The sequence below is a fragment of the Xyrauchen texanus genome, chromosome 24 (genome assembly GCF_025860055.1).
Source record: "Xyrauchen texanus isolate HMW12.3.18 chromosome 24, RBS_HiC_50CHRs, whole genome shotgun sequence".
Lineage (NCBI taxonomy): Eukaryota > Metazoa > Chordata > Actinopteri > Cypriniformes > Catostomidae > Xyrauchen > Xyrauchen texanus.
In genome coordinates, this window is record NC_068299.1 from 21,265,143 (window position 1) to 21,285,559 (window position 20,417).

A 20,417-nucleotide genomic window follows, 5' to 3' on the forward strand; every position below is an offset into this window, starting at 1 on the left:
AAAATATATATTCATGAAGTTTTAAAAAAATAAATAAATGTACTGTTGTGAAGAGAAAGGTGTACAGATCTTATCTTTAGGAACAAATAAAACACTATTTTTCTAAATAAATAAATAATACGGTAAACTGCACAGGTAGCTTTGTTGCGAGGCAACGCATATTTTCTGATGGAAAACAGCCACAGTTGAGCATATTAACAAAACTGTAAAGGAGATTAAGGGAAATGAGGCGAGAACCGGCTTGACAATATAAATAATAGTTTAATGAAAAAATTAAACAAAAGACACAAACACAAACATGACGGTCAGCTGCCCATAAACGATCTCTCTCTGTCGCACCACCTTCCACAGTCGGCATTTATCCCTCTCGGATACTTAATTAGCCTGATAAGGGACCAGGTGTGTATAATCCCGACCCGGCCCCACCCTCCGCCCTGTCACAAAAACCTTCACTCATTTTCTACAGCTTTGAAAAAAAGAAGCTAAAATGCAACTACAACAGAAAATAACTTAACTCAATACTTTAGAACTAGTTCAGTATGACATGGGATTACCTTAGATATCTAGCAGCCTCTCACACTGAATGTTCATTTATACAGATGCTGGAGTTGTATTGTGAGCAAACCATTCCATCACATAGGAGACAGGGATCAGTGACAGTAATGCACAGTGGCCACAAACATTATATCCTACAAGCAACAAGATACTATATATAAGTAGCAAACATTTAAAGCATATTTAAAAAATGCAATGCTCTACAGAAAGCCAGCAGCTATATTAGTCATAAATGATCCTCTAAAGTCATTGCTTTGTTGCAATGAAATTAATCTTGAAATAAGGATCACTGCTTTTTTCACATTATTAAAACTTTTCTAAAATAAGATATTCTATTATCTGTGCAAATTATGCAAATCTGTTGTACTCAAATTCTGCAGTTTAGGAGATGTCTAGGCATGAAATTTACGCAGCAAGTGTGGGCCATTAGATAAAAAGCTTAGTTGTCAGTTGTTTCCGGGCCGCATGGTGTTTAGGATAAGTTACACTTTTATTGATCACTGCTGTAGTATTAATCACTTCCCTCTTAAAGGCTGTAACAATTTTTGGACCAAAATAACAAGATACTATAAGAGGCTCTTAGCCTGAACTGTGTCCTGATTCACAGAAACTTTGAGTAATAAAGTTTTTGACACTATTTGCCTTCGTCCAAACGGAACAGCAAAACGTAGAATTTTGAATTAAAAAATATACCCTGACAGGGGCGGATCTACCGGGGTGGCATGTGGTGGCAAATGCCACCCTAAGAAAAAAGCATTGATGCCCGATCTGCCACCCCAACATAAGTATAAACATTTATTAAATATAAATGTAAATATATTATCAATGATATTGACACAGTGTAGGGGTTTATTCATGTCAAACTGCCTAAACTCTCACCGTACAAACAACTGACTGCAAACCCATTGATTGATTACAGCAGCAACCAATCCCTTGATTGTTACAGCAGCAGGCAATCACAGCATCTACCAATTGCCTACCTACTATTGCAGCACATGTACAGTGTTTGGGCTCTGGCTGGTTGATGAGCTTATTTCCTCAACAACAATGACCACACGGACAATACGTGAGAAAAAAAAGCTAAAAGATGAATTTCTCAGTTGTTTCCAAGTATTCACTGAATGATTATTAGATACATCACTGTCAGTTATGGGTTGAGACTGGTGGGATGTGTCTTCACCACTTTTTGAAATAGCTTTCGTCAACATAAAACACACAGACACACACACACACACAGTGCGTCTCTCTCTCTCTCCCCCTCTGACGTCCCTCTGACGTCCTTTATCTCTCTCTCGCTGATTAGGCAACTCAGTGCCGTGCGTGCATCCTCATGGCCCGGCCACACCCTCCTCCTCGTCACAGTGTATAATCCAGATGAAACATCTCCAGTTCTTGAGATGGAGTTTCATCTGTGTGTGTTTTGACTGGCGACCAGTGTTCTCACTTCTGGTGTGGAGAGTTTGTGGTTGTGGTTATCGCTGTCTGAACTTCGGAGTTCGCCATTTTTTATATACAGAACTATCAATAAATGTGTCTTTGTTTCCGTTATTCTTGTCTTCCTGCATCTTTTATTGCATTTTACTTTTAAAATGTAACACCCATCCACCGATGTACAGATGCAATCTTGTTTTAAAATAAAAAGCTTAAAAAATATTTACTGAATTAGAATGCAAAACCTCTATAAACTAGAGGCAAAAAGGTACTACTAGATAAATCAGTCATATTTTTTATCAAAGTGCTGATCTATGTGTTCATCTACTGACTAACAAAATCCCAAGACTGATAGTGGCAGATGTAGAAATTAAATGACCATATTATGTGAAATATTTATTTGGGTGCTTGAATCGGTTGACTGTTGAACAAATCATCTTGGTTCTATCGTAACCTCCATTCTCTGATAGAGAGAATGATAAGTTGTGTCAATGTAGTGACACCATGGGTTGCTCTTGGGAGCCCTAAACACCGCTGATCTTTGAGAAAAGGCCAATGGGAATTGGCAAGTGGAATTTGCATGCCACTCCCTCGGACATACAAGTATAAAAGGAGCTGGCAAGCAACCACTCATTCAGGTTTTTTGCTGAGGTGCCGAGACAGGGTCCCGGACATTTCAGCAGGTAGTACAGCATTGTGGCAAGAGGGACACAACGTCTCATTCCCTCCATCAGGTAATGGCGGTTACGACAGTAACCAAGACATTCCCTATCTGTCACTCACTCGACATGGTGTCAATGTAATGACACTAGTGGTCCCTATACAAAACACCACAACTAGCTAGTGTTACGTGATCTGCCGATGCAGGTGCAAGCAAGCTGCTCTCCAGACTGCACTCACGAAATCCAACAAGAAAGGGAGACGCGGGTCTACCGATAGGGAAACCATACCGTGGTGCAGCGAACACAAATAAATAAAAGGGAACACAAGATTCTCCTCCCGGTCCTCCACAGAGGGACGGAGTGGTCTGGACACCAGCTCCAGGGTTCCGGTGGATGTCTTCCTCCCTGGGTCGTCCATCTCACGGCACTTATGAGCCTTCCTCTGGGTCTTAGCGGCAGACCATGAGGCGGGGGGCTCTACGCTGGGGCCGAAGACTTGGCTTGGGCTGCGACGGACCCTTGGCGAGCAGATGGGGTATGGGATCTTGAGCTGTGCCGGGGCAAGATGTGTTGTATCGCCTCTGTCTGCTTCTTCACCACCAAGAACTGCTGGGTGAAGTCATCGATGGTGTTGCCAAATAGGCCGCTCTGGGAAATGGGCATGTTCAGGAAACAAACCTTGTCGGCGTCCCTCATCTCAACCAGATTCATCCATAGGTGGTGCTCCTGGACCAACAAATTAATCAATCAATCAAATAACTTTATTGTCACACGACAATATGCACAAGTGCAGCAGTAGGTGAAAGTCTTGTGTGCAGTTCTGAGCAACATAGTAGTCATGACAGTGACAAGACATATACCAATTACAATAAACAACATATTTACACAACACAATTTACATATCTAATGTACACATAATTACACAACTCAATAATAATATACAATGCACAGTAAACAATACACAATACAGAACACACATACACATAATATAAAATACACATACAAAAATATACAGTATGTTGTATTGTAAAGAGAATATAATTATGACAGTCCAGTGTAAGATTAATAATGTGCAGTGCTGATGTATATTGATCGTGAGAAATAAAGTGTTCAAAAGTCTGATTGCTTGGGGGAAGAAGCTGTCATGTAGTCGACTGGTGCGGGTCGTGATGCTGCGATACCGCCTGCCTGATGGTAGCAGTGAGAGCAGCACATGGTTCGGGTGGTTGGAGTCTCTGATGATCCTCCAAGCTTTTTTCACACACCACATTGTATATATGTCCTGGAGGGAGGGAAGCTCACCTCCGATGATGTGTCTGGCAGTTCGCACCACCCTTGGCAGGGCTCTGCAGTTGAGGGCAGTGCTATTGCCGTACCAGGCAGTGATGCAGCCAGTCAGGATGCTTCTACAGTGCTGGTGTAGAACCGTGTGAGGATGTGGTTGTTCATTCCAAACTTCCTCAGCCGTATCACGAAGAGGAGGTGCTGGTGAGCCTTCATCACAACGGCCTCAGTGTGGACGGACCATGTGAGTTCCTCAGTGATGTGGATACCAAGGAACTTGAAGCTGTTGACTCTCTCCACCGGTGCTCCATTAATGGTGATGGCTGTGTTCTCTGTCTTTCCTCCTGAAGTCCACTACAAGCTCCTTGATCTTACTGATGTTGAGAGAGAGGTTGTGCTCTATCAGGAACCAATCATCAAGCCGCGAGCTTCAGGGGCAAATGAAGTGTTTCAATCCAACCTGACACTCGTGGCGGCCCAGGCAAGCATGGCGGTCAGCTCCGCGTCAGCCTCAGACTGAGTGGGCACACCTGAAGTTGGCAGCCCAGTCAAAGTCCTCGCCATTTGACATCACCAACGCGCTCTCCGATGCTGCTATCGAAACCTCATTCTGTTCGCAAGCTCCGAAAGAGACATTAAGCTGGCACTTAGGAGAGCTGCCTGTCTCATCCCAAAACAAGGCCGGTGTAAACGAGCATGCTGGGGATTGGCCGGTCCACAGGGATTACCAGGTTGAGCCGCGCCCCTTGGAGTCCCCAAATTGCCTCAAGCGTAAACCGACCCAGCCTCATACCCATAGGTAGAAGGACCGGCGCGGGGGCAGCTGGAGTGGCTTTCCCCAGGAAGTCAAGGAAAGTCATGACCGCAACATTGCAATGGTCATGTTCTTGCAATGAGAACATGAACCATCCACAAACACTGCCTCAATGTGATTACAGCCCAGGCACATGAGGCAGCGATCGTGGCCATCAGAATCAGAGAGATAGCAACCACAACTAGGAATTATACACAGACTGAAAGGCATCTTTTAAAAGACGCTATCCTTCACTGCATGCTCTTTTAGAGGAAATATACTCTTTTATTTGCAAGAATATATACTCTTTTAGCTGTCGAAGTGCCCAGGTGCGTACTCTGAATCAATCGCGCAGAGGGAGAGAAAGCCGCTGAAATGCGCAGTATATCCAACAGCATAAGCTTCTCGTTGTGAGGTGAATGGACAGGTAGTGGAATTCAGCTCTCTACTAATCAACCGCTCAGCTCTGAAGAAAAAATCTGAATGAATGGTTGCAAGCCAGCTCCTTTTATACCGGTATGTCCGGGGGAGTGGCATGTAAATTCCACTCGCCAATTCCCATTGGCCTTTTCTCAAAGATCAGAGGTGTTTGGGGCTCCCAAGAGCGACCCCTAGTGTCACTACATCGACACAACATCGAGTGAGTGACATATAGGGAACAAGTAATTTAAAAGAATCTATTACTGGGCATAGCACAATTCATATTCATGAGTTTTGCTGCACTGCCCTCCCACAGTACAATTTTCTGTACAGTTTATTTTTATTTTAACTTTGTGTTAATCTTTCAAATTGATTATTCCAGCTGTTACAAAGGTGATAGGCCTAAAGGACTTTATTATCAGAATAAACTGGGATATGCATGCATTTTCCATCCATGTGTACAGTTAACAAAGTTGGTGAAGTGTAGTCCAGATTGCCGGTTCTAAATGTCAAGCAAAGGAACATTTAGAATTTGTTGATGTGTTTAAAAGACAGTGTCTTGGTGCTCCGCACATTTTGTAACTTATATTTTATTGTGCAAAAAAATACTATATATATATATATATATATATATATATATATATATATATATATATATATATATATATATATATATATATATATGCACACAGGTGCTGGTCATATAATTAGAATATCATCAAAAAGTTGATTTATTTTAGTAATTCCATTCAAAATGTGAAACTTGGATATTATATTCATTCATTACATACAGACTGATATATTTCAAATGTTTATTTCATTTAATTGTGATGATTAAAAATGACAACTAATGAAAATCCCAAATTCAGTATCTCCGAAAATTAGAATATTACTTAAGACCAATACAAAAAAAGGATTTTTAGAAATGTTGGCCAACTGAAAAGTATGAACATGAAAAGTATGAGCATGTACAGCACTCAATACTTAGTTGGGGCTCCTTTTGCCTGAATTACTGCAGCAATGCGGCGTGGCATGGAGTCAATCAGTCTGTGGCACTGCTCGGGTGTTATGAGAGCCCAGGTTGCTCTGATAGTGGCCTTCAGCTCTTCTACATTGTTGGGTCTGGCGTATCGCATCTTCCTCTTCACAATACCCCATACATTTTCTATAGGGTTAAGGTCAGGCGAGTTTGCTGGCCAATTAAGAACAGGGATACCATGGTCCTTAAACCAGGTACTGGTAGCTTTGGCACTGTGTGCAGGTGCCAAGTCCTGTTGGAAAATGAAATCTGCATCTCCATAAAGTTGGTCAGTAGCAGGAAGCATGAAGTGCTCTAAAACTTCCTGGTAGACGGCTGCGTTGACCTTGGACCTCTGAAAACACAGTGGACCAACACCAGCAGATGACATGGCACCGCAAACCATCATTGACTGTGGAAACTTTACACTGGACTTCAAGCAACGTGGATTCTGTGCCTCTCCTCTCTTCCTCCAGACTCTGGGACCTTGATTTCCAAAGGAAATGCAAAATTTACTTTCATCAGAGAACATAAGTTTGGACCACTCCGCAGCAGTCCAGTCCTTTTTGTCTTTAGCCCAGGTGAGACACTTCTGATGCTGTGTCTTGTTCAAGAGTGGCTTGACACAAGGAATGTGACAGCTGAAACCCATGTCTTGCATACGTCTGTGCGTGGTGGTTCTTGAAGCACAGACTCCAGCTTCAGTCCACTCTTTGTGAATCTCCCCCACATTTTTTAATGGGTTTTGATTCACAATCCTCTCCAGGGTGCGGTTATCCCTATTGCTTGTACACTTTTTTCTACCACATCTTTTCCTTCCCTTCGCCTCTCTATTAATGTGCTTGGACACAGAGCTCTGTGAACAGCCAGCCTCTTTAGCAATGACCTTTTGTGTCTTGCCTCCTTGTGCAAGGTGTCAATGGTCATCTTTTGGACAGCTGTCAAGTCAGCAGTCTTCCCCATGATTGTGTAGCCTACAGAACTAGACTGAGAGACCATTTAAAGGCCTTTGCAGGTGTTTTGAGTTAATTAGCTGATTAGAGTGTGGCACCCAGTGTCTTCAATATGAACCTTTTCACAATATTCTAATTTTCTGAGATACTGATTTTGGGGTTTTTCATTAGTTGTCAGTTATAATCATCAAAATTAAAAGGAATGAACACTTGAAATATATCAGTCTGTGTGGAATGAATGTATACATTATCCAAGTTTCACTTTTTGAATGGAATTACTGAAATAAATAAACTTTTTGATGATATTCTAATTATATGACCAGCACCTGTATATATATATATATATATTTTTTTTTTAATGTTGGCAATTCAGTATCGAAATGGTTACTACAATGTGGTTCCTGTGGAAATGCAGTTGTATTACAAATTCATGGATATTTATAATTTGATAGTGACTCCAATTAATGAACTAGTACTTGTTGCAATGAAGCTTGGTACCTTAATCCATAAGAACTATGCATGGGCGCTTGCTTTTATTGTTGCCACCTCTCATAGTCTGCATGCCACCCCATAAAGAAAATTCTAGATCTGCCCCTGCTCCCCGATAATGGGTCGGATTACTTTCCTATTCATATTAAAGTCAGGATTACAGTTCATTGGCCCTAAAGGTACCTCCAGTGACATGACTATACTAAAACATTCTGAAATAAATAAAATATGCTTGGGTAAATAAACACTGGCAGGGTGACAGTATCTCAGCATGAAATGTAACAAACCACTTTTTTTTTAACCCTTATCACTACTGCAACAGTCTTCTAAATGTGTTACCAAGGTGAGAGATAATCAAATTTATCGTTTTTATTTCTTTATTTTCGAGTTAAAGGTATATCACTGTAAAAAAATGATGAAAGCTGAAAAATAACAAAAATACTCAGATAAACAAATGCATATGCATTTCTCTACATGTTTGCACATTGCATTAATATGCTAATTATTAATATGACACTGAATAGGACAATTTACCATTTTTGTTTCTAAATGTCTCTTGAATGTTGATGGTTTCATGCTCTTGGAAATTATTTCTTTATTTATTTACGTCAATAAGCCTATTTATTGTGCTATTCCAATTACATAAAATGATATGGTTAGTTAGATTTTATTTGTTGCATTTAGATTTTTTTTCTTTCTGCCGTCTGCGACACTAGACGTCTCACAAGCTGAGAACCACTGTCTTAGGAGATGTCTTTTAAGACAGTATGTGTACTTCAATTAAAAGTGATCCAGAGGAGAAGAGTCTGTTCCTCCACTTCGAACAATCTTTACTATACTTCCATTGCCGTTAATTCCAGTGAAATAAGTATTTTTGTATAGCCTGCAGAATTTCATATCCATGCAATTTAGTTCATTAAAAAGACAGCATGCAAATTACTTACTGTATCCCTTTTGTGGAGAGACATGTTATCTGCTTTCAAAATGATGATTAATTATTTTGGGGACTCATAAGAAGAAATTATTATTTAGTGCATTAGCTCTAAATTAGCACATTTGTTACTTAGCTACTGAAAATCCTGGTGAGAATTCCCCTTTAAAAAATGAATAGTCTGTTTTAGCTTCAGCTGCACCTTTAGTTTCCCATTCTACCTTTTAAAACAAGGCAGAACAGAATTGAAATACAGCATAAATTACTAGCCTAATCATAAAACTGAATGAGACATGATGTGAATGTTCTAGAAAAAAAAAAAAAAAGATTTAGGCATTGTCATATTAACATGGGTTGCGCTTTGAGAATTAATGGTTTTTGATTGGACTGAAGTATGATGAAAACGTATTTAAACAAGGCATTAACTGCGCGAAAACAAATGCATGTGCTGCAGGTTTTCAGAACACTTACAATTAAGAAACAAACAAACAGTGCATCTTAAATTCCCGTGGCATATCACATATTGTTTAAAAATATGTTTTACTATTATTTACAGTTGACTGATGACTTGGACCAGTCAAAACCATTGTCATTTAATTATATGCATTCTGAATCAACAGTGCACACCCCACTGCGCTCATCTGCACTTGAGCTAATCTGAATCAGTGTGCGCACTTTGTAATAGCCATAATTACCTCTTAATTCCTCTGCTTACTATCCGATGAGTTGTCAAGGACTGCTTTTATCTTATCTCAACTATAATGAGTTCAGATCATATGCAATGTTGCCATGTTTGGACATTATCCTTATGACCTCACAAATTAACAACACAGTCTGACTGGGATAAAGCAAAGTAATATTTTAGCCAATTGCCTGCACTGACAATTAAATCTATAGCCTACAAATACTGCAAACATTTGACAACACAGCTGCTGCAGGAAAAAACGATTAAAAGCTTGACTCCATCATCATTCAAAGTGATCCTCAATGTTCAGCAAATTGAGATCTCATTTAGAACAGATAGGCTAAATGCAATAATCCAGACTTGTTAAAGACAGCAAAAGTGTATAAGGAACCAGTGTACATATTATAGTACATACTACATGGAACGAGTTTAATGCTTGAGGTGCAGTGTGGTTAAACCACTAAAGTCGGGGTAGTATAGTCTTATTTTCGTGATAACATTTTTCAAGACAATTACCCACCTCAGGAGCGCCGCGTTTTTAAGACGTCGCGTCAAGTTTAAAATAATTTAAACCTATCAACGCTGCGTCTAGCTTTTTTTTTTTGTTTTTGTTTTTTTAACGCAAGAACGCTTTCGGTTTGAACGTCTCCTACTTTTTTTTACTTTAAAGCTCTCTTCAGTCTGAAAACGAAGTTGAGCACAGTCCCAATCATTAATAAAAAATAATAATAATTAAGTCACACACAAAACATTATCATAAAGACCAAGCCTGCCTCTGAAACAATTCCCCTATTTTATGAATGATAAACACCATTCTGCCATGGTTCAAGAGCGAGCGTACGTTCTATCTCAAAATGATTCATGAATATTTCATAAACGATATATCAGAACAAACAGGGTACAGCTTCGACGCCACGCCAAACAGATAAAATGATGGCTCAAAAAATCCTAGTTTACCTTCCGCGAGAAGGCGCATCGCATGCATGAACGACGGGTCCAAGCTTTCCTTCTCAGCAAGGAGCTCTGGCAGGTACTTGTCCTGATCCATCACTGGATACCTCTCCTGATCACCGCGAGAGCAGGTGAGACGACCAAAGTGGTGAGTGATGGAATGAGTCGGTGGATGTTGCTTTTAAATAGACTGTGTACTATCTGGGAGGGATCACGCACGGATGAAGCACACAATGTGGAAGATCTCAACGCCGTGTACCTTTATCCTGAAGCACGATATAAACGCAAGTCTCTCATGTAAAACCTCCCACCTCAGTCACAGAATCTACTCCCTCTCCGCCCATCTATTGCTTGGTTGGTTAAGGCAGAGAGCCAACTGCATGCATATATTAGCTAGATATTGTCTGTATAGGATGACTACACGCCAAGGTACTCGTTCAGTGAAGAATTGTAAGCCCTGTCCAAGGTTCTGAAACCCCTATCTTCTATGCAAATATGATGGTTCCCTTAGGACTCAGTACACTTGACATTGCATAACAAAGCATATAGGGAGTGCTTTCTTACACAACCTAGTTGAAACCTCTCTACAATAAAGGCAATATTCTAATATTGGTTATGGTGTTTGAGCCCCGCCTGTTTTGGCGCGAAACTGTCGCGCCAGTATTATGAGCCGAAAATCACAATCTCATCAGGAAAAACGTGATAGAGATTGTTCCAAATTGTCAAGCACAAAAAGGTTTTTACAGCCATAATTTTTGTGTTCCATAGAAAGACTCCAGACTTCGGCCCATCCTGGATCTGAGACTTTTAAATTGCGAACTTATAAAGCGTTCATTCAAATTTTTACTCAGAAACGGATCTTATGGCATATACACCCACACGACTGGTTTGCGTTGGATAGGGAACAGCATATCAATTCAAAGTCCTGCCCTTCGGACTGTCTCTGTCTCCTCACACTTTCTCAAAGTACATCAATGCAGTTCTCGCCCTGCTGAGACTGAGCGGCGTACGCAATTTGAACTACCTTGACGATTTGCTGTTACTGGCGCAATCAGATGCTCTGTTATGCCAGCACAGAGACTTACTGCTTCAGCATCTAAACAGCTTGGGCCTCAATATAAACTGGGCGAAGAGCACGCTCTCCCCCAGCCAACTCACGAGCGAGCACGTTCAGGCCATTCTACAGTGTCTGTCTCAGTTAAAACTGGGGAGAACACTTCCACTGTAGCAGTTTCACAAAGCATTGGGATTTATGGTGGTGGCATCCGCCATCATCCCATATGGTCTCTTACACACGAGTGCTTCAGTGCTAGCTAAAGCATTGAAGCGCCACATGCCACAACATGCTTGGCACCAAGGGCGCATGCACATCACTATATCCCGCCACTGTATAGTTGCTTTAGCACCATGGACAGCTCCTAAGTTTTACCAGCGAGGTGTCATGCTGGGTCATGCAAGCTGTCTGGCGGAAAGTTGTGACACAGGCTGGGGAGCGGTGTGTGATGGACGACCGATTTTCAGCACCTGGACAGGTGCGAGAATTCATTCGCCACCACTGTTGAGACTGACGCGTCGCCTTCTCCTATGGAGCGGGCATCATCTCCTCTACCTGAGTAACGGTTCTCCTCTTTGGGTTGCTGTTCCCCCTCCAGACCAGCAGGGGGTGCGTTCCTTGAACTGATACATTCAGTCATGAAAAAATATTTTGCAGGCCAGTGCACCGTTCAAGAGTGTTTAAAATGGAAGGTGTTCACTGATCAGTGTCTCTTACATGGCAAGGACCCAGTAAACTGCCTCATACATGAAATTCTAAAATTTCTTCAAGAGCGATTAGATGCAGGACTCACTCTGTAAATGCTCAAAAGTGTATGTGGCAAATATATATCTGCATATCATGCACATGAAGCCGGTGTCTCTATAGGTAAGCATAATTTAATCATGAAGTTCCTCAAGTGAGCAAGGCGATTAAACCCACCTTGGCCAGCTACAGTCTCAATTTGGGATTTAACTTTAGTCCTAAAAGCTCTTGCAGGGCCCTCCTTCAAGCCTTTGGATGCTTTGCATGCTCTCCATTAAGACTGCACTACTGCTGGCTCTGGCCTCATTAAAACGAGTAGATGACCTGCATGCACTCATCAGTCGACAATTCACGTCTGGAGTTTTTCAAGAACCAATGTCAAACTCAAGAAAGTCTATGTATCCAAGGTCCTAACCACACACTTGCAGGTGGTTCACCTTCAGGCCTCCATTTTATTCAGATGAGGAACAATCATTGCATTTTTTATGCCCTGCGTGGGCACTACATACATACTTTAAGTGTACTTTCCAGTTCAGACAGTCTGATCAGCTCTTTATATGCAATGGAGGATGCACAAAAGGATCTCTCACTGAATTGTCAATGCAATTACCCTGGCTTATGAGTTGCAGGGTAAGACTCACCCTATAATGCACAATCAATTAGAGATATTGCCTCCTCATGGTCATGGACTAATGGTGTGTCCTTACAAGACGTATGTTTTGCAGCAGGATGGTCCTCTCAAAACATATTTGCAAGATTTTACAACCTAAACATAACATCTCTTTCTTCACAAGTCCTCTCTGTTTAGAGCACTTGCTACTCATTGACCAAATATATGTAGTATGCCCTTCTCTTTAAGTATGGGCTTCCCATCATTTACACAACCACCAGCATTCAGCCCGTTTTAATTTACCGTAAAGTCACAAGCACTTTCATTATAAATAAACTTCCTTCCTGACTGGGTTCATAAGGAGTTAACTCAAACTAAATGACTATATATATATATATATATATATATATATATATATATATATATATATTTGTTATGAGTACTCTCCTCCTGGCCAACATGAGGAACACTCACTGCAGCATACTCATGTCGGTCGCCGTGCCACAAGAATGCGGCACCATGTTTCCTCTGTGGGAAGTCATGTCGTGTAGTGCGGCGTGATGGGATTCTGTTCCCTATATGTGTTGCTACGCAATGTCAAGTGTACTGAGTCATAAGGGAATGTCTCGGTTATGTACGTAACCTTGGTCCCCTGAGATGAAGGGAACAAGACATTGTGAACGCTATCCGTACTACAAGACTCAGAGTTCTTGAAGCATGAGCTATCCGCTCCTTGTTCTCAGTAAAAAATTCTGAGGAAATTATGTCTGTGCACCTGCTTTTACAGCAGACAATTTTGCGCCAAAACAGGCAGGCTCAAATACCATAGCCGATATTAAAATATTGCAGTTATTGTAAAGAGTTTTCAACTAGGTCGTGTGAGAAGGCACTCCCCATATGAGTTGCTATGCAATGTCTCATTTCTTTCATCTCAGGGAACTGACGTTATGTACGTAACTGAGACGTTTCGTGTTCTCAGAGACTCAGCCATCAGTTGCATTGAATTTTCTTTGCATACTTGGTTTGCATTGATGATGTATATGCATCCATTATTAAGGCTTGGACAATGAATCCAACATTAAAAAAAATGGCAGCAGTCGTGAAAATAATTCTGTTAATTAAAAATGTGAAATAATAAATAACTGCAACAAATACATGTTATGCATTGCGAATGGCAGAGTTGGAAGTTAAATTTTGTAACATCCATGGATATTAATCATTGGATTTCCCATTTGCCTCAGTTTGCCAAGATAGATTTAGCTGTAGTGACAGATAGTCACTGATAGTGCAAACACTCACAAATACACACAATAACACTAGCCAAGCAGCAATGGATGTATAGGTTGAAAGAGAGAGGAAAGAGAGGGGGATGGGGCAGGAGGAGGGGCACTGAAAGGAGGAAGAGGGACAGGACCAGCTTGCCTAATTAATAACTGAATGGATTACTGTGCTGTAGGCAAACATCTGCACCCCAAGTGTCATATTTACTGTCTGCCTGTGAACTATGAGCATAATTACAGACTACTGGTCCACACTGAGAGTGTGTTGAGTGTTAATGCTATAAATTAAAAACGTTTGGCCCAAGCACTCATTAAATTAAACATCAAAAAGTCTCATGGGAATACTGATATTGTTTAACCATAATATTTCATAATACATGGGTATGAAAATAATTAGAAGACATTAATAAATAAAAGCCTAAAAGGCATGCACAAAAGGTCTATGTATGCAAGAACTAATATTAAGTGAACTCGAAAAAAAAATCAAGAAAAGATCTGTTTCTGTTTTGCGTTACTATACACATTAAAGGTTTGACAAAATTCCAACATAACCGTCTCAATACTCTGATTTGTCTTAGATGTGGACCTATTGAAATTCTTTCTCGTTCTTTCTCCAACCTATACATATATATTGAAAGTGAAAGCTTTTGAATCCATTGTACTTTAATTTCCAAAATAAATGAGACACTCTCTGAAGTTATATTATCTACACTGTTACAGGAACTGCAGGAGCTTTATTTAAAATAGCAAAAATACTTAGAGACAAGTGGAGTCTCACTTTAACATCTGAATTTCTTCAACTGACATTTGAGTCAGGTAGCTGACTGACTCATGTTATAAGTGCTTTAGCAGTCTGGTTGGAATCAGTTTGGCAAATAGGATAATCAAATGGATTTGGAGCTTCTATATTGATTTTTGAGTGTTGTGAATAGGAAAGGATTAAAGAAAAAGAAATAAGGTTTTGCGGAGGATCGACACCTTCTATACTTCACTCATCCCTCAATATAATTAAATTCTTTCGAAGGGCAAAGGCTATCACTTGCTATGATATTCGCTTCTTTTGTCTTTTTTTTACAAGATGAAAACATTTTCAATTTAAGATTGAGCTTAATCTAAAATCATCTCAATTAGGCTTATTGCTTTCTTCTGTGTTCTCATTTTATTTTCCTGTTTTGTTATATTTGACGTCTTTGATTTATCAGATTTAAGGTGATAACGGTAGTTATTCCACAATTATCGAAACCCTCTACATCAATCATTTCCTGCCTGCTTTGTGTTGATTCTGTAGAAGCATATAACTTCATGCAATGATACTGAACTTTTGAGGCCTTTGATCATGGGATAAAATTAGAGCAGCCTTGATTTATAGCTATTCAAAACAGCTTGGCGTAATTTACTCTATTGCGTCACTTGTTAAACTGGTAAGAATGGCTTTTTGCAGCACTCTAGTGGCCAAATTTAACACTACATGAGCTATTAGATTAGGCTGTTTAATTGAAAATCAATGATTTGCAAGTTCCATTCTTCAACTCCTTTAGGAGGAAAGCAGTCATAATTGCTCCATCATCAATAATATAGTGAACAGTGTTCAACTTGAATAGTGGTGCATTTTAAAAACAAATCTCAGCTTTTTCTTAAGTAATCTTTTTTTACAAGTCCTTAAAGAAAACAAATTGTTATAACATCTGTTAAACAAAGTCTTTGACTTTAATAATCAAACTACAGCTCTAAACATGTGGGACCATTACATTTTGTAAACAGTAAGAAATGTTCAGAAGACCCAATCATTCATTATGGGATAATGACACACCAAGCACTAAAGGATAATTAAACCTTTTTTTTTTTTAAAGGTATTTTTTTTAAATTGCTCTCAGCTAAGAAATTTCTTGAAGTGGTGAATTGCAAGACTTTGACAGTTAGAAACACTCATGCTTATGGAAATAAAAACAAAAAAATAACATTTAAAATACTTAGAACTGGTCACAGTAAATTTAATTTACACCTCAAGAGCAAGATCCATAAAATCCTTATAAAAAATAAATAACATTAAATAGTGTACATGTGTTTTGCATGTGTGTGTGAATAACACTGGCAAACCTGACATTGTGATACATTTGTCTCTGCTACTTTCTTTCTACATTGCTATTGTTAAGAACATTTGAATCTTTCAGGTGTTTGAGACCTGAGCATCACTTTCATGAGAATAAAAAACGCTGAGCAAATCTAGCCAGAATAGGAATAAGAGCTTTGTTATTTTAGCAGAGTCTCCGATTGTGGAAATGCAATAGCTGAGAGTGTGAATTATTAACCAGCACAATGGAGAGAGAAATGAGGAGAGAGGAGGAAATAGTATTGTAACGCAATTCAATGGAAAGGAGGAGGCGAGAACCGGCTTGACAATATAAATAACAGTTTAATGCAGGAATATACTTCAGATATATTTTACTGATAAGAATTTCTAAGGGTGCCAATAATTGTGGTCAACATGTTTTGGAGAAAATGTTTTATTTATTAATGGCTCTATCTGCACTCAGACCTCTGGAACCTCCATGTCTGGCCCCTGGACGGGATGCATAAGATCTAAGTGGCCTACCACCTGCTGCCATAGATACGATCAACCAAGCCAGAGCTCCCTCTACCAGGCAACTTTACGCCCTGAAATGGCACTTGTTCACAAATTGGTGTTCTTCCCAATCTGAAGACCCGCAGAGATGCGCAGTCAGGTCAGTGCTCTCATTTCTGCAGGAGAGGCTGGAGGGGAGGCTGTCCCCCTCCACCTTGAAGGTTTATGTAGCCGCATTATCGGCTCACCACAATGCAGTGGACGGTAAGTCCCTAGGGAAGCACGATCTGATTATCAGGTTCCTAAGAGGCGCCCGAAGGCTGAACCCTCCCAGGCCATGCCTGTTCCCCTCATGGGATCTCTCCATGGTCCTTTCAAGCCACTAGAATCAGTCAATCTCAAAGCCCTCTCCTTGAAGACAGCCCTCCTGATCGCTCAAGAGGGTTGGGGACCTGCAAGCATTCTCTGTCAGCGACACTTGCCTGAAGTTCGGTCCGGCAGACATCCATGTCGTCCTAAGACTGCGACCGGGCTATGTGCCCGGACCAGGAAGTGAACCTGCAAGCGCTGCTCTGTATCAGGTGTGTGCTTTGCATACCTATATGGACAGCACGCAGAGCTTTAGATGTTCTGAGCAGCTCGTTGTCTTTTTGGTGGAGAGCAGAAAGGGAACGCTGTTTCCAAACAGAGGCTTTCCCACAGGGTCTTTGATGCCATCGCCTTGGCCTATCACACCCAGGCTGTGCCCGTGTTCTCTCAGGTCCAAGCACGTAGAACGTGGGAATGCGGAACGTTTGACTGGGTGTTTCGCTTGAACATAGCGCCTTTCCCCTCCAATGAGGTGATCACTCTTTCCCCCCAGGAGAGTCCACTAGATTCACGCTCCCTGGATGTTCTTCCTCCCTAGCCCAATGGTCCGCGAATTCAGCAGAGAGAGATTCCCTGACCAGACCCACTACGGGTACTAATATTATTCTGTACTGAAATAGCTGATCCACAGGATGGGCGGTGGATTAATCCCCCTGTGTGTATTTTCCCTGGTACGCTCACCCTACTGATGGACTCGCATCTCCCTTGGGCAGTCCGTGTCACCATGTTTGTAGCAACTCCTCCCTCACAGCAGGTAGGAGTTGGGGGAAGGGACATAGACATTCTGTCTGCCAAATTCTCATTGGCCTTTTCTCAAGTTCAGAGGTAACCGAGGCCTTCAAGAAAGTCCCCTAGTGTCACTTCACTCAACACAATGTCTCATTCTCTCCATCAGGGAACGGAGGTTGCAATAGTAACCTAGACGTTTTGTGTGCTTAAGGGGATTTTTTAAGGCAATGTTAGGAAAATGCATCAAAATTAGGCTTTCTAAATTAGGAATAAATAATGTCTGCCACTTCCCCTGTCCATAAGAGTATGCAGCCAGTAGGGTTAAATAGTGAGTCTGCACTGACAAGCCAAAACCCTTTGTCATCCACAATAATTTCAACTGTGAGCTCACTTATAATGGAAAGTTTAATAAGAGCCTGTAGGCAAAAATAATTTACATTACCAATTGAAAGCTTTTTTTGAAGCACAGGGCTACCTAACTTCAGCAATTATTATACTTTGCCTGTTCTACTGAGAAAGTTACCCTTGATCAATTAAGATTAACATATTTTACTGCTCCTCAGGCACCTTTAGTACAGTGCTGGATGTCTTACTATTCAAAAAATGTCATGGAAAAAGGATAGGGTAGGATATAGGTTTCAAAATGTATATGAATAGAAGGTATGTGAAAAGACTGATCTTAGCTCCATGAGTACATTTTAAGAATGCTATTGAAATGTCTGAAAAAATATGATTCGATTGGAATCTAAAGTAGATCAGTGGATCTTCTTTTGTGATAATATTATAAAGCCACAAGTAGATTTTCTAATTCATTAGAATTCGTTCAGGAAACTTCCTCCATATTTATAGAATGATGATAAGCAAATGTGTTTTTATTTCTATCTTATTATCAGTGTGTATACCTGGTGAGAGGAATACTAGAAATAAATATAGAAATAATAATAAGGAAAGTCTGCAGAATGTAATTTATGTTTAATACAATTTGGCATCCAGTTGAAGCTTTATCTTCATTGTGTGCTATTGCATAAGCAATACTGATCATCTATAGGAAAATTACAAATTGACAGTATTGTAAAATCATGGTGAAATTTACAGCACGCAGAGGTCAAAAAATAATGAATGGTCACGATTAATGCCATTACGAGAATCACAGCAGCTAAGAAAATCTCTGCCATTTTTTTCATTCACCTGTGGTGGGGGAAGCCAATAAATGTAATTTGCACAAATGCACAACATACAGAATGTTTTCAGAAATATGTGGCATTGATTCTAAAAAAAACCTGAATGGTTCTAGGGTGCAAATTAATTGGTGAGTGGAGAGCAATACATCACAAAGTATATTTCTCCCCATATATCGAATAGTGTATGTCATTGGGAGAGTCTGGCATTAGTTTTGCAGTGTGACAGAAAGGGAAATGAACTTGCAATCATTCTCAGGGACAAACAACAGCTAGTGTTTCCCAACTCATTAGTCACAAACCACATGTAAATAAAGTATCCATAGCTTAAGTGTTTGATCTCCCAGATGTCTTCTTAAATACACAAGCAATACTCCGATCAATGGGTAAATAATCTAGGAGAAATATGATGCGTTAATTCATCATTAACCCAATGAGATTGGGTTTATAAGTGTCCTTTGGACACTTGGCTCTAGTGTATTATTTTTACACTTTTGCTGCAGAAGAAAAATCAGGGTTGTAGCAGTCATTTTACAAGTGTGTGTGTGTTGGGGGGGCACACCTGTCAGTAGGTGGCTCGCACAGACCCAACACTTACAGTGCATTATTTATATATTACAGTATATATTAAAATACAAGTATATTAAAAGTATTATATACTTGTAGTTTTTGTAGAATTCTAGATTAAAATATTGCAAATTAAGTGCAAAATGCAGCAAACTTAGCTGCAAAATAAAGGGCATCTTGTGGAGCGCTTGCTTCTGTTTAACACATGACAATAAAAGATTGATCACAAGATGGTCCTGAATAAATAATTTAATCAATTACAATTATGCCATTTGTGCATGTGCACATTTAAATGTTTTACTCTGTGCTTGTGCATTGTGGGATTTAAATGGATCCAAGTGGCTCAAGTGTTTTGACTATGTTCACCAAAATTAGTCTTACAGATACCTAATATCTTACAGATTGTCGACTGCACACCAACATAGAGTTAAAAAAACAGGAGCTGATATTAAAAATAGCTTTGCATATTTAAAACAGATCTAGTAATTTGATTAAATTGACAAAAACAACCGATCAAACTATTATCTCACAAACATAATGTAAAAAGCATAACTTAATGAAGACTCAGGCACTAATATAAACTCCACTTACAATGTGTGCTTAAAAGAAGGATTGTCCTTTGTTTTTGTTTTCTGCATTGCATTTCATGTAATGCTCCCAATAGTGAACGATATGCCGATAAATAACACTTGTTTGTGTGCTCCTCATCTCTACATTATTAATTTAGGTCAACATCAATGCCGATAAAAAACATGAATAAATGAGCACTGTTGAAAGCAAATTTCACACATTTTGCGCAAAGCATCACAGGGTGTAGGAATAAGGTGGATATGCCTTTTTCATGCTAGCATCATGTTTGATTTTTAATGAGAATGACAATGAGGCTGTGAGGGATAGACTTACCATCTCATCAATGGCACGACCGTTATAAACATCTTAGATCTTAGATCAAATTTGATTTTCCACAGCTAATGCTGTTTGGAATTCTTTGTATACTGAATGTTCTTGGAGAGATTTTTTGTCCTGTTTGGAAACATCATCATGTCTTCTGAAGTCTCTCAAATCATTAGATGATGAGCACAATGGTAAAACTAGAGAGTCAAAGCCTTATTTTCTCTTCAAAAGAGATGTTGTTTGTAATTACCATGAAA

The 20,417-nt window shown here is 39.9% G+C and overlaps 1 protein-coding gene across 1 annotated transcript in view; it reads right to left on the reverse strand.

The window, feature by feature from the left end:
- LOC127618057 (KH domain-containing, RNA-binding, signal transduction-associated protein 2) overlaps nucleotides 1-10,389 on the reverse strand; it is a 114,539-nt gene extending 104,150 nt beyond the window's left edge. Inside the window, exon 1 of the mRNA XM_052090291.1 lies at nucleotides 10,179-10,389. Within this exon, the coding sequence (XP_051946251.1) occupies nucleotides 10,179-10,269 (91 nt within the window). The 5' untranslated portion in view covers nucleotides 10,270-10,389. The remainder of the gene's footprint in view (nucleotides 1-10,178) is intronic.
- Between the last annotated feature and the right edge of the window lie 10,028 nt (nucleotides 10,390-20,417).